Source organism: Nothoprocta perdicaria, unplaced genomic scaffold (genome assembly GCF_003342845.1).
Source record: "Nothoprocta perdicaria isolate Ctin4 unplaced genomic scaffold, notPer1 scaffold_319, whole genome shotgun sequence".
Taxonomy (NCBI): domain Eukaryota; kingdom Metazoa; phylum Chordata; class Aves; order Tinamiformes; family Tinamidae; genus Nothoprocta; species Nothoprocta perdicaria.
The window spans coordinates 176577-201774 of NW_020455554.1; the positions used below are offsets into that span (position 1 = coordinate 176577).

The window sequence follows — 25198 nt, forward strand, 5'->3', positions numbered from 1 at the left end:
GGATAGCAGAGATTTACCTCTAAGGTAAAGCCCTCCTGTAAATGTTCATCATCTGCCCTGCTGTTGAATCACAGGCTTAATTTTTATAACTCATGGGTTATTGGTGGTTATTTTAAAATATAGTCATTCTGGTTAAAAAAATTCTTTGAAGAATTATTATTTATATTACAACTTTCAAAAATTATGGAAATACGATCACTTAGATGGGAAAGTAAAAAAAGAAACCAAACTTTCACTGCTGTGAAAGTACGATAATGTTCAAAGCACTTAAAGCTTAATTTGTTAATGGAATAAAAATGAACTGAGTCTATAGAGGAACAGTCATTTTTTAACCAGATTTGTAGATTCTGACAGATGAAAAACACATACAGAGTTGTATCATTCAAATATTCATTCAAGATAAATTCTAGACAGCTTCTCTGTGTATACCGAGTCAACAGGGATCTGTTGCATATATAACTTAACTGCCATGATAAAACTACTTATAAATAATTTAATATTTTTTAAAATTTATTAGCTATATTGACACGAATACTTGCTCATCCCGCACACCCCACTAGGGCTGAGCGCAGGGAAGCGGCTACTCTAACCCAACTTCTCAGTGCTCCCTCTGCAGGCTGTTGACAAGAAGGTAGGTGTTGTCCCACCTTCATTTTACCACGCCATATTTAACGCTATGTGTTATTTTTTCAACTGCGTTCATTTACGGTGCAATTTTCCAGTCTAAAGACTTCTGCCAGGATCAGTCTAGGGAGGGGAAACCCGCTGCAGCCCAGGCTGGGGCAGCGGGGCAGGAGGAATCCTGCAGCCCCAGGTGGGCGCAGAGCCTTGCGGCGCAGCACCCGCTGCAGCTGCACGGCCCTGAGGCGGCTGCTGCGCCGCCTCGCAGCAGCAATTGCTTGCAACGTGATTCTGAGAAGCAGCCTCTCAGCAAGGGCCCTCTGGAAACACCAACGCTCGAGGGTGCTTCCTTTTCCAGTTACACTGGGAAACACAACAACCCTTTTTCAGTCCCTCCTACAACGGCTTTCCTTGTAGTTTGCGTAGGCTGAGACCTGTCAGAGCTGGCCGCCCGTGTGGCAGTTAATTCTGTGCCCGCTTGTGACTGCAGGCATTAATCAGCTTCGAGAAGAGGCACCAGACCAAGCTGTTCCTAGGGGCTCCCGTGTTCACACGGCGCTCCCAGGGGCTGCGGGCCACGAGCCGGCGCCGCGCCAGGAGCAGGGCCAGGGCCTGGCAGCCCCGCACGCTCCCCTTGCAGGGGCTGCGGCCTCCTGTTCGGTTTGGGTATTGGTGGATTGGGTTGAGAGCATCTGCCTGGGCATCCGCTCTGCAACCTCGCCGAGCTTCTAGTGCGAAAAAGGGGTGCCGGGGTGCCTCACACGAGGCAGGAGCCCCGAGGGAGCTCTAATATAGCGCTTCTGCTAAAAATATATTTAAATGCTTTTTCCTTCTCCTCAAGCAGTTTCTGCAGCCCCACTGCTGCGGATTTGGGGCTCTTCCCTGCAGCGTGGGAGGACGGTCCTGGTCCTGGTTGTGGGCTCTGTGGCAGCTCCAGCTCCAGCTCCGCTCGCTCGGGTGGCGGGTGGGTGGGAGGAGGCAGACGGGAGGGGGCCCAGCCGGGGAGGAGGTACAACTTTAGAAGTCTCCATTGCCTTTTCCTTTCAGGAAACACATCCTGTTCATGTTTGACTGCTGCGGCAGCGGGCTCTGTTTGTTGCAGCCGGCTACGCCCTGAGGCTCACCAAAAACAGCCGCAAAAAACAGCCATTTCCTCTGTGTGGAGAGACAGAGGGGGGGCAGAAAACCCTTCTCCTCACAGCGGTCTCTGCTCCCTGGTCGCTGCCCCTCGCGGCTTCCACATTGGGAACGGGACACCGCAAATTCCTCAAGAGACCCTGAGCTCCGTGGGTGTCTCTGGGGGATGAAGAGAGCAGAGTCCGGCTCGGCTTTGAAGATGACCGTGCTCAGCGTGCGGGCGAGTTTCTGAAGGCTGCCCCGGGGAGGCTGCGGGCGCCGCGGGCGCCGCCAAAGCCGCACGCCGCTGTCAAGCATTGTGCCGCTCACATCCCCGCAGCTGCTCGGGCTCTCCCGCCGCGGGACCGGAGTCTTTCTGGCTGCACCTCGTGTCCCAAGGAATGGACCTCCCCATCTCGCAGTTCACCACTGGGCTGGCGTTGCTCATCAAAGTGCAAGAAGGCGGATAAGCCGAAGCCACGAAGGGCAGAGCTGCCTAGGAGAGCTGCTTGGCGTCTGTGTTTTATGGATTTCTCCCACCTACCTCTCCACAGTCTTGTTTGCTTGATCAGAAGCGCCTCAGGAATCGACATTGAGAATGAACGGTGATGTGCTCTAGCAGCCCATAACACTGCAGCGAAGCCAGGCCCGACTTCCATGTGCCGCAGCTGACTGAGACCTCGCACACACACGGGCAGCGAGCTGACAGTCAGATATGACTGTCCAGAAACTGGTAGCCACAGCTGTGTTGGTAGCCCTGGTCTCGCTCATTCTCAACAACGCGGCTGCCTTTACTCCCAACTGGGTGTACCAGACGCTGGAGGACGGGCGCAAGCGCAGCGTGGGGCTCTGGAGGATGTGCTGGCTGGCGGAGAAGGGCCGAGCGGGCACGGGCTCCCGGCACGGGCACGGGGAGGAGCGCGAGTGCGAGGGCCTGGGCTGGGGGGCCGAGGCAGCCGGATTCCAGGAGTCCCGCAGCACCGTCAAACGTAAGTGCAGCCTCTCGTCTCCTCCGCTCGCGCCGCGTTGTCACCAGCGCGGCTCTGGGAGAGCAACGCGAGGAGGGGCTTTGTCCCCACTGAAGCCCCAGCTGAAAGCTGATTCTCAGCACCTTCTAAGCGTCTAGGCGCTGCAGATAAACTGAATTCTCCCGCCCTCTCCCAAAGATATGTTTTCAATTGCATGGTTGGGTTTTGTACAGCAGACGGAAAGATGTGCTCTGGAAAACACATCTGTGAATTACAGGTCTAAAACTCAGAGGAATCTCTTGTTCTCCTTTCCCTCTTCCTGGGTTCCTACCATAAGCTTAGCTCTTCCTTCTCAGCACAGTGGCCCCCTAACTCCAGTCGCTTCAAACACTTCAAATCCAAAAGAAGCAAAAATACTGTTCTGATACCATGCTAAATTATTGCTCACTCCTTTTGGACATGCCAGTGAGGAAGAAAAGACAGCAGCATTTGGGGCGAACACACATATAACCTGAGCTTGGCCTTAAATAAATGCACACTAGTCGCCCGATTCGCACTCTGCTTGGGTAAAGGGGGAATCCTTAGCCACGGCATCCTTCTTATTTTGCAAATTCAGATATGCTGAGGATCAGAAGAACACTTATAGTTTGAACTGAGCTATAAGCTCAAAAATTGGGGGCATTTATATTGATTCTCTGGAGTTTCATATTGATTATGCGAGTAGCAAGAAGTGCAGCTTCCTTCCCAGGTACGCAGCCCTCGCAGGGTGCTCCCGCTGTGACGGAGCAAGCAGAGCGGGGCCGTGCCTAGCGCAGCTGGGCTCAGCTCTGGCGCGCGCGGCGCCCGCGCGACAGTGCCAAGAGGTCTGTGCTGTCCCGTCCCTATAGCCACCTTCTAACCCGGGCAGCAGGGACAGGGACTTGGAGCAGCAGGGCCTTGCGCTTCGCTCATTCACCCCGATCCGTTTTTAACAGAGCCCTCAGGAAGTGCCAGTAGCAATGGAAGCGATTTGACATGGAGTTTTGTCATGGGTTTGAAATGTGAAGAGTAAAATGCTCTGTTCTTCCTCAAGGCCTCTCACATGCCTCTGGAGACTGAAAGGAAGAAACAAAAGAGAAATTTCTTTCCAAAAGAATGCTTCCCTGTGGACCCATGCCATATCATTCTTTTCCCAAAAAAGCATGCAATAATTTTTTGCACATGAGCTAATAGTAATAGCAGCAGTAGGGGTTTTGCGTAAACCACAAACAGAAAACTTCTAAAATGTTCTAAAGCCCTTAGACCTGATTTTCTTTTTCTCTCTCCCTTTTTTTTTTTTAACTCAAAGACTTTTTATTGACAAATAGTTATAAATATGATGAGGCCATTGAAAAAGTCCCTGAATGTCTATCTCTACTTTTATCATTGGAGTAAATGATAATAGGGACACACCACTCCCTGATTAGTATTTATAAACCATGTTCTAACTTAAAAAAACTTGCATCCCATTCAGGATTTTAAAAGCACATGCTTGGCATTTAACAGCTGGAATGACCTCCTGAATATTGAATTTGGCTCTTGCCATGCTTTAAGCCTGCAAGCTCATGGGTAGTTCTTGCTATGCATCGCTCAGAAGACGGGTGGTGCTAGAAAGACTGGCATAAAGGTATTAGGTTTCCAGCAGAATTGCATGGGCAGTAGTTTCTTACATCAAATAGAAGCAAAAATTAATGGAAAATGCTTAAATTTCAAAGTAAGAGTTACAGTATGAGTAAGTCCTCCTAAGAATTATTTTAGCTAACAAACATGCTTAAAAAACAAGTTTAAAGAAGGACCTTGATGGCTCAATTTGTGTATGGATAAAGCATCTATTCACTGTTTTACATGTGCATATAGCAAGAAAAAAAGGCAAAGTTTGAGTCTTTAGAAGCCATTTAAAGGAAAACATTACTCTTACAGCATGAGAAACTACTTGGGCAACGAATCTGTTGCGCACACTTTGAAGACGGATGTATTTCCGTTTCATTCTATTCTCAGCTATTGTAGGCCAGATTCTGCATCCAGATTTTTATTATTATTAAAAAAACTCTAATAAGAAATCATGTGTTATTTTAATAAGGTGTAATACAGTCCTCATCTATCAGTTATAATCAGAACCATACAAACACATATACATGTGAGGGTGTATATATATATATATACACATATATATAAATATATGAAAAACACTTTCTAAAAGAAGTTAATTTCTTGAAGTGATGAGCTACTCTATAGTATTTTGCATGTGATTGTGAAAAAAATTGTCTTACCATTTGAAGAACAAGCAGAAAACCTGCTCTTCAGCAGCAGGGCAAGAAAGCTCACAACACCACTCAAAAAAGTATGCTTACTTACATGCACACATTCATATACTTATATTTGTGTATAGAGATAAGTATGTATGTACATTTATCTAGAGGAAAACCTATCTTACAGTTCAAAAGAAAAACTAAAATCTTAGAGAAGCAGCTTTTCCATATACTGACAATTTCTGCATTAGTAGTACATAAATAATAACCAACTAAATGTGTCACTGCACACATGCTTTCTCCCTGGCAGTGGATTTCTCGCTCATTAGAACTTGAGAGCCTGATCTTTCTCCCACTGAAATCACCGGCAAAGCTTGCGTGGAGGGGCAAAACGAAGGCAGGGCTCCCAGTCCTCCCGCATCATGCACACAACTCAAAGAAATGAGTCACACAAAAAATATGCAAGTAGGTCACTGTGTCAGGACTTGCATATGTTTGAGCTAAACCGCAGGAATTTCAAAGAAATAATACTTCAAGTCTTGCATATATTGGGGGAAAATATCAAAGAAAATGATCTGTCAAAGGTCACGCAGTGGGTGAATGGGGAAAGTCATAGAGCACATCCACCAAATGCCTCTCTGGACGTGCAAAAGCAAATTCCACAGCAAAACAGTTCTCTGAACAAACTCCCTACTAACAAGACATTGAAATCAATTTGCCATTGTGCTATGAATGACTAGAACAAGAGCTGCAGCATTTTGCACTGAAATCCCCAAATGCAGACCCCGCAGCGAGGATGCTGAGGAGCCAGGAAAGTAATCCTGGGGGGAACCCCAAAGACCATAAACGACAGGGAAAGGTCACGCATGGAAAGGTCACGCATGCCGCAGCAAAGAGGTGCCATGGGTATAAAGGGTTAGAAATAGGAAAAATAAAGTCCAGCGACAGGAATAAACCATATGAACCAGCAAATCTGTACATCTAGGTCTTAATTTAGAAAAACCATGTTAAAGGCTCCTGAGGGGGTACTACCGTATGTGCTGGGTAGTCTTGTCCCTATGAGGGGAAATGTTTAAGTAAAAACACAGCCCAACATACAGGAAATAATAAGCAGTGGAACAAGCAATTAGGACAGGTTTATTAATTCAGCAGATTATTGCCCTGATAACCTTCACCACCACCACTCTGATCACACATTTTTTCCTATACTTGCTTCTTGCACAATTAATTTCTCCCCTCAACTATTTATAATACTTGCTTATAGAGCAACCTACTCCTCATTCCAGGGAAGTGTCTCCATAGGGGAGGACAAGTCACAGCAGCCGTGCTGACTGAAGCATCTCGGGTCTCTCCACTTCTGTTTTTATCCACTTCTTCCTTCTCTTTCTTGCCACCCAGTCCTGTACCTGCCCCTGTTTCAACTACCTGTTTGGCCAGAAAGCTTCTGTGAGCCACTTCTAATGATTCGAGTGCCCAAGCACTGGAAGAGAGAGGCTGTGCAGAATCCTCCTTCCTTGGGGCTATTCAAAAGCTGAGGTGACCCTTCTCGAAGAGACGGATGGACCATAAGGTCTCCTGAGACCCTTTCCAACCTCCCTTCTGAGCTTTGCTGTGATTCCACGGCTAACACATTAAAAATACAGCCAGGTTTGCAAGGGAGGGTTATTTTTTTCCCTTGGTTACTTAAGCTGTATTGAGGAGTCATATCTGGAGGCCAACCAGTGCTGCTGCTAGTATAAAGAGGGGTGAAGAGCTCCCTGCTAGTAGCAGTAGACAAGCAGATCTGAAATCCCTACACCCAGAAGCAGAGCTCAGTTATAAGGACTACCATCCAAATATTTCTAACCGCACATGCCACTGAATTATATAAATTTAAAGGCCTTATCATGGCATATATTTCTCTTGCTGGGAACTCGACTGGCAGGTCTCCACCTCCCTTGAGAAGCATCCTAGGTGGTTAATGCACACATCAACTCGCATCAAAACGAGGGTGAAGACACTTGCCAGAAGTCACAGAGATTTGGTTGCAGAGCTGCTCCAAGACTGCAGATTATGCCGCACAGTTTGGCTCCTGCATCTCTTAAGCCTCCCCCAAATCCTGTGGGTAGAAGCAGAAACGCACTCAGAGCCTGGGTGGCAGAGCTTGTCTTGAGAGCTTCCATAGGGACCAAATCTAAACATCTGTCCAGCCAAGAGCTGAGCACCTTACAGACACATATCCCTTGTTCCACATTCACTGACCAAGAAAGAAACGCTGCTGGATCTGGCAGAGCTTCTGACCAGGAAACTGCTCATTCAGACACAGTCGGCTCAGTTGGCAGCTCTGGGCTTGTGATGCCCTTTCTAACCATAGATCAACGTGCAACTCAATGATTTGCAATGATTTCAGTGCAACGATTTGATTCAATCAGTGCAATGCAGTTCCCTGTGGTGGCTAGTGACAGGACTGGCCAGTGACAGGACATATAAGGGGTCTCCACATGAGGAGGAGAGGCTTCATTCCTGTGAGGGTGCCAGAGCCCTGGAACAGGCTGCCCAGGGAGGATGTGGAGTCTCCTCTGGAGGACTTCCAAACCCACCTGGACGCAACCGTGTGCCCCGTGCTCTGGGTGTCCCTGTTGGAGCAGGGGCTTGGACTAGATGATCCACAGAGGTCCCTTCCAACCCCAGTCATTCTGTGCCTCTGTTTTCAGTCACTAGCAGATGATGGAGAAGGCGAGCGGGCTGCCTCCTCACAGGTCAATGTGAGAGGCCCCCTCGTCAGCTGAGAGTGAATGTTCATTTTAGCACCAATTTTACTGCTGAAAATATGTAAAATCATGCTTGGTTTCTCCCCATCCAGTCAAGTCTCTCTGCCTTTCATATTAAATATTTGAGTATTAAATTTCAAGCCCAGCACTTGAAACCAAAGCATTGCCACACACTTCCTAATAAGCCCACTCAATCTCCGTCTCAGTTAGCAAAGGAGCTCATAGGGTAACTACTGCTCCATACGTGGCCCCAAGGCGCTTCATCCACAGCATCAGCTCTCTGGAGAAACAGAGTAATTTAAACTGCTTCCTTTGCGTTCCTGGTGGAGCTGGCAGTGCTTCACCCACAGCTGCACCCTGGGTGCATCCTGGGTGCACCCAGGACCCAGGGTGGCCAGATGTTAGATTTTAGGCTTGCAGTCATGTTAAGAGACGTTTCTCAGGGTACTTTGCGTTTATAAAGGAGAGCTGCTTCCAAATGAAGCCAGAGTTCATTTCTCCAGGATGGAATTCAGCTTTACTAACAGCAAAGCCATAAGTAACGCGGAGCAAGACACTGCAAGCAGAGAGGCAGGCTGCATGGCTCCGCTCCAACTCGTGTGCAAAGCATGGAGCTCCCACAAAGAGAAAACATACAGGCTTATTTAAGTAAAAATATATTTTCCTGGCTTTTCCTCATGTTTGAGCGCTGTGCATTTCTGAAGACCCCCTAAGGTGGGTTTTACAAAAGGACAGAAAAAGCAGAACTTCATTATGTAGGGGCCACGGGCAGGTGTCAAACCTCTGGGTTTAAGCAGAGCCGTAAGGGACCGTTACCTCCACTCACCTTAGTACCTGGGTCAGGAACTCGAGCTCCAGGGCACTTGCAGCAGGGGCACAGAACTGGCCCAAACTAATTTTTATAGAAAAAGCAAGAGATTTATACCTTATCTCAAGGTAACACCTCATCAAAATGTCAAGTTACAGACAAAAAAACACATATCGCGATAGATTGTAATAGAGAAAATTGAAATATTGAAACAACTTGGATTAAATTGTAGCAGCAGCAGAATATGGCCTCAGGCCACAGACACTCAGTCCCCAAAGATGTTTTCTACACAAGTCTAGCCAAGTTATAATCAACTACAAATAGGCTCTAATGAAAGTGAAGCTGCTGAAGAGAGATTATAAGCATGCTGAAGCATTACGAACTTCATTAAAACGTGTTCAGAAAAATCTACAGGTCTTTCAGAAAGGCAAAGCACATAGGCACTTCTCCTTTCCAACATGACGTTATGTGAGAACACTTGGTATTTGTAAGAATGATACCTCAGTGTGTAGATTCAGAGATTCATTAAATAAGGAATCAATAATCAAACCCAAGAATCAAAGAAAGGAAAGGTCACCAATTGTAGAAATACTTTATTTTTCTTTCAAATTCATCTCAGATGTAGCAGCCATTGAATTCCCTCCTATAAACTTTGCCTTTTTATACTGATAAATTTTAGAAGTTAGTAACTCAGTATTTAAAAAAATAATCAATGATGAAAAGGTACACTCTGAATTCTAGCTGGTTGAAATAATTTTAAAATAGATACCAGAAAGGGAAACATTTGTTTTTAAAAGGAAACTGAAGATAAACACCACAATAGTGTAACACTTAATCAATACCACCTTGACTAAAGGAATTTCCTTAAAAAAAAAAAATGGTTTCAGCTGGGAAAAGCAAATACTGACCCAGCCAACTGCAAAGAACCTCCTAATCCTTTAGGAGGCTGCTCTGTAGGTGCTCGTGGTGGGTCCTTGAGCTGACCTGGCTGCCTCCTGCCTGGCTGCGCCTTTGTGCCTTCACCACAACCGAGCTCCTCCTCAGGGAAGGCGCCAAGCAAAGACTAAAATGATCCGAGTGGTGAAGTGTTCTCCATATACACTTTGTGCTTTGGTCAGTCAAAAGATTGAATTCCAGCCTATGATTTTGTATTTCTCAAAATGTAACAGGCAGTTTGAGTGGAAAACCTCACATTTCAAGCAATTAGTGCAATTTGATTTTTTTTTTCAGTGAAATCATCCTCATTACTACAAAACACCACAAATTACTCTCTCATTTGACTAACCTACCTCTTCCAAAGCGCAAACAATCCCGGGGCTGTCACGTAACATCACACAGTAAAATTGCCGCTTGCAAAGAACAAAATCAAATCAACATTTCCAATCCAGATGGATACATCTGGTCTCGGAAATGAGTAAGGCAACAAGGAATTTGCATTGGTCTCATCCCTGGAGCTTGGATTTTGACCCTTGACTGATCACTGTGCTCTAAGCGAAGCAGAACTCGTTAGGCAGTGCCCCGAGCTGCCTAGCTGGATGCTCTGTCCGTGACTAAATCCTTCTCAAAGTAAACTAAACTTGAGCTGGTCTTCCAAATGGATAGAGCCAAAGAAACTGCGATTTTAAATTTGTCGCTTTTATAGTGCTCAACAATAGCTGCTTCAAATAGCAGCTTGCCTGTGCTCCTTTCCTGTTCTCAGAAGGAATAAGCCCTCCTGAGCAGCCAGCGTGGCTCTGCCTTGCCCACTAGAAAGGAATCCGTAGTTCCCTGCTTGGCCGCAACGGCAGACGCCAGCCACGCTCGTCACCCACCTCTGGCTGCAGGAACTGCCTTCAGCAGCGAGACCCCAGAGGTGCAACGAGTTCCAAGCTCATTTGGTGGCCCCCAGCGTCCGCAGGACAGACTGAGACACCGGCTTCCAGAAGCTCGTGGTCTAGGCACATCCTTCTAAATTAATGCTAGCTCTGAAAGTGTATGTAGCCCAACTGAGCATCTTGTCCCAGCTTATTCCATACATATAACTCTCTTGACATGTCATCAAATCATGCCACCTGATTCCTCCCCTGTTCTACTCTCTTTCTCGTCCCTGCTGAACCCATGTCACCTTCTTTTGGGTTACAAGTAGTTCTGTAAAATAGCAGCTGTCTTTCTAGATTCCTCTGAACAGCTGATACCATATGAAGTGAATAAGTGTCCCCAAGTCGGCAGTTACTACAAGTAATAACAATAAAGATCTTCTATATTATATGTCCATGTATAAATTCTGCTGCACCCTCCATCTGCAGGAGAGAGCAGCGATCAAGCAACCTTTAAATAAGGACTAAGTTATTACAAATTCTGCTGGCTTTCAGTTGGGCTATAGTCATGAACTTGTTGTTTTCAATATCCTGGCTGAAATATTCTCTATGGCAAAGGCAGCAGAGTTTTTAATACAGTTAAGCAATAAAAACATGCAGTGTTGCTATGCCAATGGGTATTAAATATTACAGGGATAAGGTTTGGGGCATTTACAGAGCACCTGGATGGTACTGGGTGCCAGACAGAATGTGTTACAGCTGTAATCCTGCTGGGTTTTGCACTATAGACAGTTTTATAGAGAAATTAAAGTACTTTTATAAAAAAGGCTGTAAGCCTGCAGCTTCTCGTATGTGTGTCGTTTCAAAGCCATGGCTATTTGTTCAGAATCTATCAGTCCTCCAAGTCCTAGAGAAGTCTATTTAAGTAGAAAAGCGTGTGAATGCTCAAAGCTTTGCAAATATTTAGTTTAGTGTCAGCCAACATGCTTCATTATCTAACAACTGCTCAACGTGACAAGATGTCTAAATTCTCCCAATGCTATAAAGTAAAACTAAAAACCTAAAAAAAAAAAAAAGCTAAAAAAAAAAAAGGTAAACATTTTTGAGAGAAGAGGAAAAAGGAGTTCATGTATTTTTACACCTTGCTGCAGCAGACCTGAGTGAATGAAAGGATGTTTGCTCTTGCTTGCTGGTATCAAGGTTTGTGTCCTGTGCTTTCTAACAACCTCCTTAGAAGACCAGGAATTTATTTCTCAGATTTCAGTTCTTCCATCATTCATGGATTGTTGCAGGAAAATGCCTCTCTCTCAGACAAAAATGAGCTAGCCCAACAAAATACACTCAATCTTCCTGCACATGCAGCACAGAGCAGGAACATCAGATACCTTTAAGAGGCATGTTAGAATGGAAAAATACATTGGGACATCAGGGTCCACTGAAATCCTGCATTCCTGCTACCAAGAAAAAGAGACATCCAAAAAAAGCCCTAGATAAAGCAGTCTAGCTGACAATTAATCCTCTGATAAGAATTTTATAGAAAAAAATAAAAGTAATAAAATTCTGGTAGACTTTCCAAGCTCATTCCTAATCAGTGAAGTCCCTTCTGTATATTCACTCTGCTCCCTGCCCCCTTGCACTCTGAGCTGCCTCTATTTCAGAGCAGCAGCACCACGTTAGCAAGAGAGGCTGAGCTGACCCGGTGCTGTCCCCAGCACCCACCTTTAGCGGCAGAGGAAGGAAGAGAAGGAAAACAGGACATCCCTCAGGTTAACAGGAAAAGCAGGGGAAAGAAATCTAACTGAAAGTATCACACTTTGCAATGAATATATTCCATTCGGCAGCCAGCTGGGGGGACATAATTTATTAGCTTCTTTATTTATTCCTGTAATTATTTCTGTGCTTGACTTTATATTTACTGCACAATAACTTACACGTAGAAAACACATCTGCTTGCTTATACCTATGGAAACCACAGCAAATACCTTGTGCAGAAGTGCCTAGCACCGATAACTGCGCTGCAGCCATCTCACTAGACTACGCAGCATCTCTGCTAGCTAGAAACGCAGCGTCTCTGCGGCAGGTGTAAAGGATTAGTGAGTGCTAACGGGAGCAGTGTCCGCGCCGTTACCGCTGTGCCTCCCCCTGTCCGCAGTGCAGTTCGACATGATGCGCGCCTGCAACCTCATCGCCTCCGTGGCCCTCACCGCCGGCCAGCTCATCTTCGTCCTCGGCCTCCTGGAGCTGCCCCTCATTTCTCAGGACACCCAGTGGTGGGAGGAGGCCATAGCTGCTGTCTTCCAGCTGGCGAGTAAGTACATTTCTTTTTATGGATGGGGAAATATCTATTAAATCCAAGTTTTCCACCTTAGGAATGTTTCAGGTGGCAGAGGGGGGCAAAAAAGGCCTACAAATAAGTTTATTGCCTCTTAAAAGCTCTCCCCATGAGATTCTGCAGTTTCTCGGTGTCCATGAGTAAAAGCTCTTATCTTGGATATATCAGGAGGAGTCTTCTGCCAACCAAGAAACACAAGTCGTTATTATTTCCTCGGAATCCAGGAAGGAACACATGAAAAAGAAACTGGATGCAATTTTAATCCAGGATTTAGCAGGCCAAAATGTACCAAAGGAAGTATCTGAAAGCACAGCAGAAGGGCTGCCCACACTTCTGAGCTCTTACTGAAAGGGGATTACACACCTTGGAGATGGCTACATTTTACGCTGTGGAGTTGAGATGTATTCTGCTACATGGATCAAAAACTAGCAAATGAAACAGCAGTGAACAACCTGGGAACAAGGCCTGCTACAGTAAAAACAACACCCCCAGCAGCTCGCATGAGCAAAGACAGCAGAACGGAGCGAGGAAGGGAAGAGCGAGTTTCATCTTGATGGCAGAGCAAAAGCATGCTCATGAACGACATGTTTTGAGATTGATTTATAATCTGGAGATCATAATCAGGACTTAGAGAAAGGCACGGATGCTCCTAAGTCAAAGGATTTATTAGGGCAAGTGTCCAATCCTATAAAATATCTGTGTGTGAAACTGTCAGTTGTGGAGTGTCATATTTGGACTGATTCATTGATTCAGACCTTACAAGATCAGCCTCAAAATATATTACTATTATTATTATAGCCAAGCAGTTATACTAAAATAACGTAACATTTGAGTAATTTGGATTTTTAAAACTGAGGATATTTAGAGTGGCATAAAAGGGTTTGCACTGCTGCAGGCTGGGACGGCAGCCCAGCCTAGGTGCAGAGGGGTGGCGGGCGCGCAGCGAAGCGGCGGGCAGCGCCGGGAGCCGTGGGCAGCGCCGGGAGCCGTGGGCAGCGCCGGGAGCCGCCGGGAGCCGCGGGCAGCGCTGGGAGCCGCGGGCAGCGCAGGGCCCTGCTGCCCTCCTCCGCGCCTCCCTGCCTTTCGCAGGGCGGAAGCGCCTTCTGGCCCCGCTTGGATTTGTTGTTTCATTGACAAACAGCACACGGGACAACCGTGGGCCTTTCTTCTATCAGGGCTGCTAATTTTAGAGTGGACTTTTTTTTTTTTTTTTTTTTTTTTTTTTTTCCTGTGCTGGAGGCTGTTTTAAACACAGTCAGAGAGAGACTGGAGGGCGCCAGGATATCCCGGCCCAGGAGGAGGAAATGCCTGCTATTACCTGTTATGCAAGCTGAACCTTGAAATCCCCGCGCCGCCGGCAGGGCAGAGGGGAGGAAAGACAGAGCCTGGAGGATCAGCACAACACAAATGACATCAGCTGAAGGGGTTGTCAAATCCTGGCAGCTCATCTTGGAGATGTGCGAGGCGCCTGTGGCCGGGCAGGGCTGCAGGAACCTCAGCTCTCCCTCTGCAGTGCTCCCGCTGGATGTCCACGCTCCTGTCCGAGCCTCTTTCTCTGCTCTCTCTCCTTCACTGCCTTTTCGCCTTGCACTGAGCAGTACAACAGTCCCTGCCCACCTCATTGCCCTAATATAAGTTTTAAGATATTTATGAGGGGGTTGATGCATTGGTTAAAGCCAATGCCTTTTAGTCTAGACAGACCATCTGAGTGAAAGGAGTAAAAGATATTTAAGAAGGAACATCCTTAGATCCTGTTAAAAAAGTTTCCTTAGCACTCGCTCTTTACTTACTGCACTTTCCAACAAGCTATTCTGTCATATACTGGAAACAGAGATACCCGTGTCCCATTTTTTTCTCTTTCAAAATCCAAATGCTCTGAGGAATCATTCTGCAATTTCTCACCCTGTAGGGAAGTCTAGGAAAGATCAATCTTGAACCATGTACCATCTGCTCCCAGCACAACTCTGCTCTCTAATTTTCACCCTGCCATATATCAACCAGTGCTGAAGAGATAAGCACAGGTCATTGGCAGCATGAAATGTAAAATTACAGAGGAAGTCTTGAGGATAAGTCTCCATATTGCAACAATTTGCCTATTTTTATCATCAGAAATCTGTGGGCCTCACTATAGTGTCCTGAGGCAGGAACAGAAGTCCTTAATATGATGTTACTGTCTTTCCAACTCTAACACAGTTTCAAAATGACCATCTCTGATCTTGCCGGAGCCTGCAATGACGCCAGACACTGCTGGTTTTCTTTGCACTTCTGCCATCTGCACAAGCATTTGACAGTCATTCAGAAAGGAGGAACCCTCACAGAGACTAAAGCCCCAGGAAGCAGCGAGGAAGGAAAGAAGAGAGGAAGGGCTGCTGCTCCAGGGACCCCAACGGGATTCACACAGCTCCAAAGCCTTCCAGCTTCACAGCTCCCTGCACAGGAAAGCGGCTTGTGCTTCAGAACAGGAACATAGAGAAAAGGGAGCCGCCAGCCTGTGGGGAATTTTGTGTCAATGCTCTGAGAACTCTCCCAGGGGATTTTCTTTCCCTTCAGGAAAGGTTTCAGACCCAGTACGTTGAATTTTGGATGAACAACAGAGCTCTGCATTAGAGCAATCTGCAGAGGGAAGTCCATAGTCACAGGGCAGGGAGTGCAGAGGAATTCAGGGAAGCCTGGGCTACTTACCTGCAGTAACCTGCCAGACGACATCAGACCAAAGGGGTCAGAGTCACATCCCCTACCTTGTACAATGGTAAATACCAGAGATCTGAAGAGGGAAATGTTAGAAACTTAATGAGGAAGATGTGGGATAAAATATTCCTCACATTAGGTCTCATCCTAGTTTCAGGAATTTGAAGATTGCTATGAACCTCAAGAGTAACAGTTAATATCCTTTCAAAAACTTGTCAGCATGACATCATTTTAATATGTAATATCCTGAAGATTAAGAGGACGTTTTGTGTCCCCACTGCTTTTATCATCACAAATAAACTGCAATTTTACTTCTCTCTTGAATTTCAAGCTTTGTATCCCAACCTTCTCTATGGTGTTTTTTTGCTGAGAGTGTATTTCACTCCAGATCCCCAATGCATCACAGGAAACCCAAGATTCTCTATCTCTATATCTATATCCAAGATTCTCTATCTCTATAGATTCTCTGCACTATAGAATCTAAAAGAAGTAACTGCTAGAGCACTTGCCCTCTCTTCTTTCTGAGCACTACAACTTTGGGTTTGTTGATCTCTAGAAAATCTTAATGCAGAACAGAAGAGCAGAGCAGTCACTGGAGAGAAAAGCTCGAGACGTTCACGATAGAAACGCGGTGCTGTTTTCTGTATTACTTCCTTCCACCGCTTTCCTAAATGACACCCAAGGCACATTTGTTCCAAGACGTGCTCTAACTGAGCTGTAAACCTAGTGCTTCCTGAAAAGGAAACAAATCACCGACACACTGCAAGTCATCTAAAAATCATAAAGGAAAAAAGACAATTTACTTAACTGTTCCACTTGTGGTAAATGGTTTTGTTGCTGCACACATTTTACTTCACCCCAGTGCCAAGCTTGGGTGTTCTTTGCCTGGACTAAATACCTCACCAAGAAGTGGCCTTGCTTTCAAAGACGTCTGCACAATGAACTGCAATTGCAAAGATCCTAAACTGTGCAGGCTAGTTCTGCCCATCTGCAGCGGAATGGCTCCCGTGAGCTGCTGAAGGAGCTTGCTGGCAAGGGCGGCCACTCTCGAGAAGGGTATCGACCTCTCAGCTGGAGCAGCCACAGCAGGAGACCTGCAGATACTCCCCATGTCCACACGCAGATACAAGGAGCTTGCAATTTGCAACAACACCTCAATGTCAAGGGCAGATATTCTGATTACAGTTATGCTGTGCAACACATATTGCGCCAGGCAAATACCACTTGTGTAAGGAAGTGATACTGCCTAAAACCAGTCTCAAGCTAAAGCTGAAAAGTTATGTAACTATTAGTCCTTGATGCATCAGGAGATGAGGAAGACAGAGCACTTGTAAAATGAGGGCGGCTCGCGCTTCAAGTGAAACAGAAGGGCAGACACTGCCGCTCTCGCCCGCGGCCGACGCAGCCCAGCCCGGGCCGAGGCAGAGACGCGAGCGCCGGCCGCCCCGCGCGGCATCGGGAACGCCACACGGCGCCTGGGGCTCGCGCGCAGCGCCAACGGCCTCACATAAACAGCAGTTATGGCCAATTCATAGGAAATGATATTCAGATTTCTGCTCGAGGACCGGCCTTGTGTCTGGGGAAGTTACCAAAAGCAGCTTCTCTGCCAGCCAACCAAAACCTGCTGCACAGCGCTCTGCATTCCTGCCAATATAAGGTAGAAATCACTGCCTTGAGCTGACTAAAGCTCCCAACCTTTCCAGGTTAGGGACAAAGAGGGATTGACAAATGTCAAACAATGGCCTAACACACTGAATGCTGCCTCATTGCTCTCCAGAATCTTTGTTACTCCCAGCTTGTTTCATTCCAGCTACCGTGTTCTACTGCACACCCTCAGAAGGGAATTTTTGTTGTCCTCAACAATACCCAGGTGAAACTCAAAAGCTGCTCAAGACTTTCTGGCATTACAAACACAATGAAGTCCTTCCGTGGCCTTCAATCTGGTGCTGCAAAGAAGAATCAGAATCCAGTATAGAAGTCCCACATTAAGTATTAACATGCACAGGAAAAGGTGTTCACTTACTAAGCATTTCTATAAGCTCTGTGTAGCAATCATTGATAAACAGAAACCAAGTATTTGATAAGTAAATCTGAGCTCCTGCAAGCAGCTCCTCCAGAGCTGTGACTTGCAGCAGCTAAATCACTCCCTGGAAAAGTGTAACGGGGATGTAGAAGATGAAAGTGATTCACATCTGCAGTTCTGCTGGGCAAGGTTGGAACTCTTGCAATTGGAAAATCAGATAGGCTGCTCTTTTCTTACTTCTCCCTCTTCCTGGCAGGAAAAGTTACCTGAGAAGAGGGGCTGTGCAGAGAGGAAATAGAGTTTTCTTGCACCAAGCTAGTGCACTGGCCTCTTGCTCCTGGGCAGCAGCCCGCTGTGCCTGCACTCGCACAGCGGAGCGGCGGACACCACTGTATTTCCTGAGGCAAATTCACGCTGTTCCCAACACGTTCTTGCTGCCCATCCCCAAACCCCGCAGCACAGAGCTCTGTGCTAACCAAAGGAGCGGGGCAAAGCAAAGTGGGGGGAGCTGAAAAAGCCCTGCTAGGGAAGCAGAAAGGGGCCGGGCGAGCTTGGCTAGTGCTAAAGCTCTGACCCAGGCTCGCAGCCAGCTGCCATCAAACAGGAAGCTCAGCACTCAACCCAAAACCTAAGTTCAGAAAGTAATGTTCTCCCAGGCTGCCCCACCGACAGCCTGCAGCGCCCCAACCAAAAGTCTTCCTAGTGAATTTGTTATCTGCTTCCTTCCCCAGCGGAAAAAGCCCCCCCCGAGCAGGCTTGTTTTGCTAACGCTGGGAAACAACTAGAGATAAACAACAGCTCTATGGGAAAATCAAGGGCTTTTAAGTAATCTCATCAGGGTTTTAGGAAAGATCTGGCCCCTGTGCAGACTTTACACAATGCACAATAAAGTGACCTGAATTTAACTGACAGGCACTTCTTCCCCAGCCTAACTATCCACCAGCAAAACTAATGTAGGGCAAGATGGCTGTGCATCCACAACCCTGCCATCTCTGCGAAACAGAAAGGAGACTAAGTCAGAACAAAAGATTTCATATTTTTGTAACTAAACGCATAGTAGTAAAGAGCTATTTCCCATCTGCAGCCCTCCTAAAAGAAACAAGGACTACAAAGGATACTATTCTAGTAGATATTTTAATTGCTTTCCAATAGGAAATGCCCTGCGCTCTGCACATTCACAGCAACAACTGAGCGTTACCCAGGCTGTTCAGCCATCTGTAGGAGCAGAGTCCCAGCATCCTTCTCCCCTACCACAAAGCCACAAAAAGTGATGCACTAATTGAATATGCAGCAACAGCAGCAATTCAACAGCAACAGATAAAGATGCTGTCACAGACCGCCAAATATTAATGATTGTCACCATGTGGGCAGTAAACAGATTTAGGGACTATGATCCCATGATGATACATTGTTGACATACATTAGTAAAAATAAAGCCGTAGTAAAACTTCAGTTTTATTCTCTTTCATTACAGAAATGAGATCGTATCCCATTAATGCACTAGGATTTGCTTACCAGCAACCAAATGGTACTCGTGTAACATGCCAGTCCTAATGCTGCATCCTCCAGACTGGCAAAAAAGACCATTCTCTGGCCACAGTCACGCAGCAGAGTCCCAGCTAAATCAAAATCTATTCCCTAAGAGAGAGGAATCAGAATAGCACCGGTAAATGAACTGGAGGTGCCCAGACATCCTGGCTGGGCTGAAGTCTTTGCTGCCATACAGGACTGCTCCAAGAGCAAACAAGACCTGTGGCACACGTGCAAAACCTCTCCCCACTGTGTGAGAATCGGGGGTCTTCACGTAAAGCTATCCTTAGAAAAGCAGCACTCCTCCAACTATAGATATCCCATTTTATGAACCCCATCTTGTTGCATCAATAAAATCATTTGACTGGGAAACCTCTCACAAGCACTTAGGCTTTCCCTTTCAGAACCACTGGACTATCGTTTTTCTCTCTTCTGAAATATCACATCCTGCCCAGCCGGTGGCAAAATACATAAAATATTCCGAGTAGATGCTGTGTTTTACCCTCAAGAGCCGTAGACTTGAGGCAGGGAGCTCTGCAGGCAACCGGCTCCCAGCTCCACCAGCTCCGCATGAGCACAAACCAGGGCAGAAAGCCCGTCGCGCGCTGGGTCTGAGCCAGGCTCCAGCCAAGGGGCCTCCGCAGCATTTATTTACCTCTCTAGTACCATAAAGGAATATATATACATGGCCCATCGCTGCTTGCCTTAGCCAAATGAGCAAAGAATGGTGAAAAACCTCATGCCCAGAGAATTCAGCTCTCAAAAAGGCGATGAATCCTAGGTGTTTTTCCCAGCAGGTTTGCCCCAGCAGATTGGACATTGGGGCAGGAATCTGGACGCTCTATCACCTGCTATTTCCAAACGCTAGTGACAAATACCTGTAAACCTGCACTGAAGAAGGCAGCAGTCCCAGTTCAGTAACAGGAAATCGTGCAATCCTGGCATCGAATCTGCATTCATTCAATGTGCTGTGTTTTAACCTGCAGTGACCCTACAAGCTGGCACCTGAGGGCTCATTAAAATATGAACTAAAGCTACGAAGCCAGTGGAAAGGCTGCTGCTGATTTCCACAAGCTTCTGATCACACTCTCTCCAGTTCTGTGCACTCCACTGTAGAAAACACTGAGAAGAAAAATAAGACCTATTACAAACCTAGTACATCAGGGTACTCTGTATCACTGGTCGTCTTGCACCCAGCTCTCTCTGCTAAGACAGCCTAAAGAAATGTGAGGCTGTGTAAAGATGACTATTATTAATACTTGCAATTGCCCTTTAGTATTCATAAGTGGTCTTGACATACAGCTTAAGATCTTGAGTTCTTCCTCCTTAAAAAGTAGTATCAAATTGAATTCCAGCCTTAAAATGTATATTAGTTACAACTATTTCAAGTCCAACCAATGAGCCTCAGACAGGTTTGGGGTTTATATCACACTTCTTCCTTTCTATCCCTATGAAAATGCATACAGCCTGGAGAAGGGTGTCTGAACAGAAAACTAACCTCATATAAATTAGCGACGTGCACTGAAGGGACTCATCAATAAGCTGGGTCTCTCATTCCTTCCTTGGTGCTCTGCTTCCTCCAGGAGTTCGAAAACAGAAGGAAAAGAAACGGGTCCCTAACCTGGCCACAGGAAACGCAAACAATCTCCCTCTCTGTTTCCTGCCTTTATATGGGAACAGCAATAGCTGTCATCCTTCAAAAGTGGATTGCAATCCGGGGAGGAGAAGAGCATAATTACTATTTATTTGTGTTGTAAGACCTAAAGATCTCAGATAGAGATGAGGAGATACAACTTCTCTATAAAGACAACTGACATACGTTGCTCCCAAATGATCACAGCTGGGAAAAACAAAACAGAACATGGGAGAAAAAGAAGATTTCTTCTCTTGGTTCTAAATATGGGGAATTAAGTCATCTCAGAGAAGAACTGAAGAAACTCAGGTATTACACATGTAATCCAGGATCTCTCCCTCTCTCCAGCAAACTCTTCTTCAACAAGTTTAGCATCAATTCTTTCCACAGATGTTTACAGATAATTTGCCTCCAACAGTCTGCACCATTCATGGATGTGGATAACATCTGCCAGTATTTTAAAAGGTCACTTGGTCTGATGTAAAACATGTCATCCATCAGTGACTACTGAAAAAAAAATGAAGATTTATACTTAATTTGTCACGAAAAGCTTCACTACATTTCCATCTCAATCAGAACTCAGTATTTTATCCAACAGAAAACAGGAAGTAACTTTTTAACCTGTACATTTAGAAATAGTGCTATATGATGACCTGGTAGGATTCCATCTCCAATTCAGGTAATGTGGGGAACACAAATGGTCTCCTAAACAACCCAGTGGGCTCAGCTTGGAGCCCTTGTGAACAACCAGTGTACAAGTCCATGGTTTCTGTAATGCAGTTAGGTTGATGTGCTCCATGTGGCTGCACTCTTCCCCCACACAATAGTTCCTCTCTGAATAAACCAAATAATGAAATGCCTACAAGGTTTCACAATGTCGATAAGAACCACAGGGACAAAATAGAGGTGTTCTCCCAATTGCCATCTTTACAATGGATTCATCAGCCTCAAACCTATCTGGAACACCTCTCTTCATAGCAGATGCAACTACAGCGTGGCAAAGGAGCAGGAAAGAATTACTCCTTCTAAAGAACCTACTTCCTCTTCATCTATCTTGAATAGCTTCATGGATGGCTTCACTTCCATGGTACCTGCCATCTCCTGCACAAGGCTACTTTAAGAGGCTGAGGAGTAGCAAGGAGCTAAAGGAGTTACCAGTCAGCTTCTAGGAGAGCCGAGGATGACAGATATTTTCTGAATTAGGACTCATTCTACACTAATCTATGAGGACTTGTCTTTCTCAACATTGACTTTCAGAATAAGTGACGTGTGTAAGTGGTGATCAATTCCCCCACTCCGATATTTTTCTTTCATCTCCTTACTGTTTTATATAATCTGTACAACCTTTTTATCTTTTTATCTCCACCACACTGCTAGCCTCTCTGTAAGGCCAAGCCTGCCCCGACAGGATGGCACGCGTGGCGCCCGCGCCGCCTTTCAGAGCCCTGCGCCCTGCCCGTGGGAACGCGCCGCCCCTCAGCGCCGCGTTCAGGCCTTGCACCTCGCAAGGAACGACCTTTCCTTGCCCACAGCCTTCAGGACATGGTATCTACTGGCCCTTCCGGTCCTTTACAGCCCATTTATCCTGGTCAGGAGCCAGTCCTTTTGTCCATGATGCTCCTGGTGTTGCAGGGGCAGAGATAGTTATGTGTGTTAGGACAGGGAGGAAGCTTCTCCCCCGTTAGTGAGACATAGCTGCCTCTTCTATAACTGTTTCAACCTAATTACAGCTATAAATTGCCTTTTAAAAGCTGAAAGTTTGTTGGGTAGAAGGGATAGGAAGAAAGAGTAACGCAAGGCCCAGAGGACAGAGAGGAAACTATGAACCACTGATGCCTTCTGCAGCAGGAGGGCAGTCTCACTGAGGTAAGAAAGTGGCAGTCGAGGGGTTTCATTTCTGTCCCTTGCTCTTAACACACAATTCCGTGTGACTAGAAGTTACTTCATCTGTGAAACAGGGAACACTATCAGACAGCAATGGAGTACATCCAAAAGGACATGCAAAACTTATTTTAGTATTTGCAAATGATGCCATCTGGATGGAAACTAAGTGCAGCATTATTACCTAATTGCCAGCTTTTATGATACTCTGCTTGATGTTAAGGACTAATGTGTGCTCAAGACTAGGCAAGAAACAGAAACCTTAGCTCTGATAGCTGCTGGTGGCACAGTATTATTCCTGCCTGGTTTCTTCCCTCATAACACTTTTTTTCCAGCACGGAAAAGATGGAGCCATAGGATTCCACTTACTCTTCCGTTTGGGTTTTTTTTTTGGTTGTTGTTCTTTTGTTGTTGTTTTTATTTCGATAACATATATTGTGCTATTTATTGTATTTGAGATTCATAACAGTGACTTGCCTTAAATAAACATTTTACAGTACAGAAGTAAGAATAACTCCTTCTGAACACAGGATTTTCATTATTATTACTATTAATATACCCATTTGCTATGTTGGCAGCGGGAATAAGAAAGACGACATTTGTGCTAGTGAAACAAGAGGATGGGGCAAGAAAAAAAACATGGTCTAAGATGCCTCACTACTAGAGAAATACAAAATAACTCATTAAAACAATCCTGTCCTCTCCTCGTTGCAGGTTTCGTTCTGGTTATTGGATTGGTGACTTTCTACCGCATCGGCCCGTACACCAACCTCTCGTGGTCTTGCTACCTGAACATCGGAGCGTGTCTTTTGGCCACGCTGGCGGCTGCCATCCTCATCTGGAACATCCTGCACCGGCGAGAGGACTGCATGGCGCCGCGCGTCATCGTCATCAGCCGCACGCTGACCGCTCGCTTCCGCCGCGGCCTCGAGAACGACTACGTGGAGTCGCCCTGCTGAGCGCCCAGGAGCGCCGCACTGCAGCTGCTCTCCGTAAATATCTGCCATAATTTAAAACCAAGGGTTGAAGGACACCACAGCGCTTGCTCTTGTGGGCAGAGGCCCTCCATTATTATTTGGATGGGTTCCATCTATATACATATGTATAATGCACATAATTATATATATATATATTATATTGCCCTTCCCCTCTGCTGTACAGCACAGACTATCGCATTGTTCCATTCCTGACAGGACAACACAGCCACATGTAAGGGGGTTCAGCTGGAGCACACATGAGTATATGTGCTCAGGCCACAGAGAAAAGGCAGCCACACACACTCTTTGCGTCTGGATGATGTTCTCCTGCTCCCTAAGGATGGTTCAAGAAAGCTACAGGAGATCACTGATAATTATTCTTCCTTTAGAGTTAACAAAGAGGCAATCTGAGAAAGCAGAAAACTCACTGTATAAGTGATAATTTCTACATGGAGTTTAAATTTCAATTCTCTTTAGTCCTTTCATCTGCATCCATTCTCTTCTCCTCAAGGACTTTCTAATTAGCTGCATCCCCTACTTGCAAGCCAAAGCATGATCCACACAGGAGAAAGCAAAAAGTACAATTCCAACCACACTAATAGTAAAGTAAGGGAATGAAGAAGAACTAAGTTGCATTCTTTTTCCCCCAGATATGTCTTTCATATTCCCAAACTGAGGTTTGGGATTGTCTTGTTGCTATAAAGATATGCCATCAACAGGGAGGAGATTACCCAGCTATAAGAGGCTACACAAGGCGCTGAAAATCCACTTCAGTGTTATGATGTGACAAGGCTGCTTAGGCTCCCTAATAACCCCTGCTACTGTCAGCTCGCTGTATTGGAAAGGGGTACTGAGAACACACATTTCAGCCCAAGTAATTTTCTCCTCAGCTTATTTGCCATGCCATTTCCCGATCAAAGTGCTATGTCAGGGACACTCAGTTCTGCCCATCAGAGGTCAGAGGAACATCCACATCCATCAGAGGAACACTGAGGCTTCGTGGCTACCAAAACACACAAACCAGGAAACTAGACATAGATACAAGACTTAGCCATGAGAGAAAAAGACCTGCCTGGTAGATTAACCCAGTAATGAAACTGAAATCATTAGCACCCTCAAAATCAGACATCACGTTTGTAAAGGCTCACAAATGTCAAGTGCATGCAACTTTCAGGAAGAAAACCATCAGGTCGGAGACTAGTATATGGAAATACCTAAAATACAGAAACTTGAGGCAATGACAGATGCTTAAGAACACTTCAGGATGCTGCCCTGAGTAGTTACCGATCGGTTTGAAGGATCAGCAGCTGTGAACATTACAAATTCTTTAGGATTGCTGTGTTGCTCCCAGTTGAATTTGTCACTTTTCCTCTTTATCGTTACATCCAACAAACTTTGCCACACTTTGGGAAAAAGTGATCATCAAGCTGGCTCTTGAGTTCTCTTCTGCACCCAGTTCTGATGTAATAAGAAACTCAACCCCAATTGCCACTCTGCACCATGTTCAAAGTGAGCAACTAGTCTCTCTGCAGAGACTGATGCTCTAGAACAAGTGCTTTGTTCTAGGCTATCAGGGTACAATACCATAAAGCTGACAGAGTTTCTTCTAACAGTAGGTTTGTAAAAACCAACTAAGATTTGTATTCATTTGTCTGCATTACTTTCTGGAAAAGCTCTATGTTTTCTAGAAATAACATGCTATAATTAATTGCATTTTTTATAAGATATTGGAATATTTAAAAGACATTATATTATTTCTTCTAATATTGCAATATCCGTATTATAATAATGTACATTTAAATTTAAAA

The 25198-nt window shown here is 45.6% G+C and overlaps 2 protein-coding genes across 2 annotated transcripts in view; one reads left to right on the forward strand and one right to left on the reverse strand.

The window, feature by feature from the left end:
- The window catches only part of IFT140 (intraflagellar transport 140), a 59825-nt gene that overhangs the window by 13861 nt on the left and 20766 nt on the right, over window positions 1-25198 (reverse strand). The gene's annotated exons all lie outside the window — the stretch shown is intronic.
- TMEM204 (transmembrane protein 204) lies at window positions 1695-23512 on the forward strand. The gene is made up of 3 exons (XM_026042966.1): window positions 1695-2726; window positions 12479-12634; window positions 23128-23512. Exons 1-3 carry the CDS (start codon window positions 2453-2455, stop codon window positions 23370-23372), a joined length of 675 nt encoding a protein of 224 aa, XP_025898751.1. The 5' UTR covers window positions 1695-2452; the 3' UTR covers window positions 23373-23512.

Excerpts from the sequence above, each read along its gene's own strand:
- TMEM204 (XM_026042966.1), top strand. The coding sequence starts at position 2,453 with ATGACTGTCCAGAAACTGGTAGCCACAGCTGTGTTGGTAGCCCTGGTC. Across the intron at positions 2,727-12,478 it reads GTCCCGCAGCACCGTCAAAC|TGCAGTTCGACATGATGCGC; the intron begins GTAAGTGCAGCC and ends CCCTGTCCGCAG. Across the intron at positions 12,635-23,127 it reads TGCTGTCTTCCAGCTGGCGA|GTTTCGTTCTGGTTATTGGA; the intron begins GTAAGTACATTT and ends TCCTCGTTGCAG.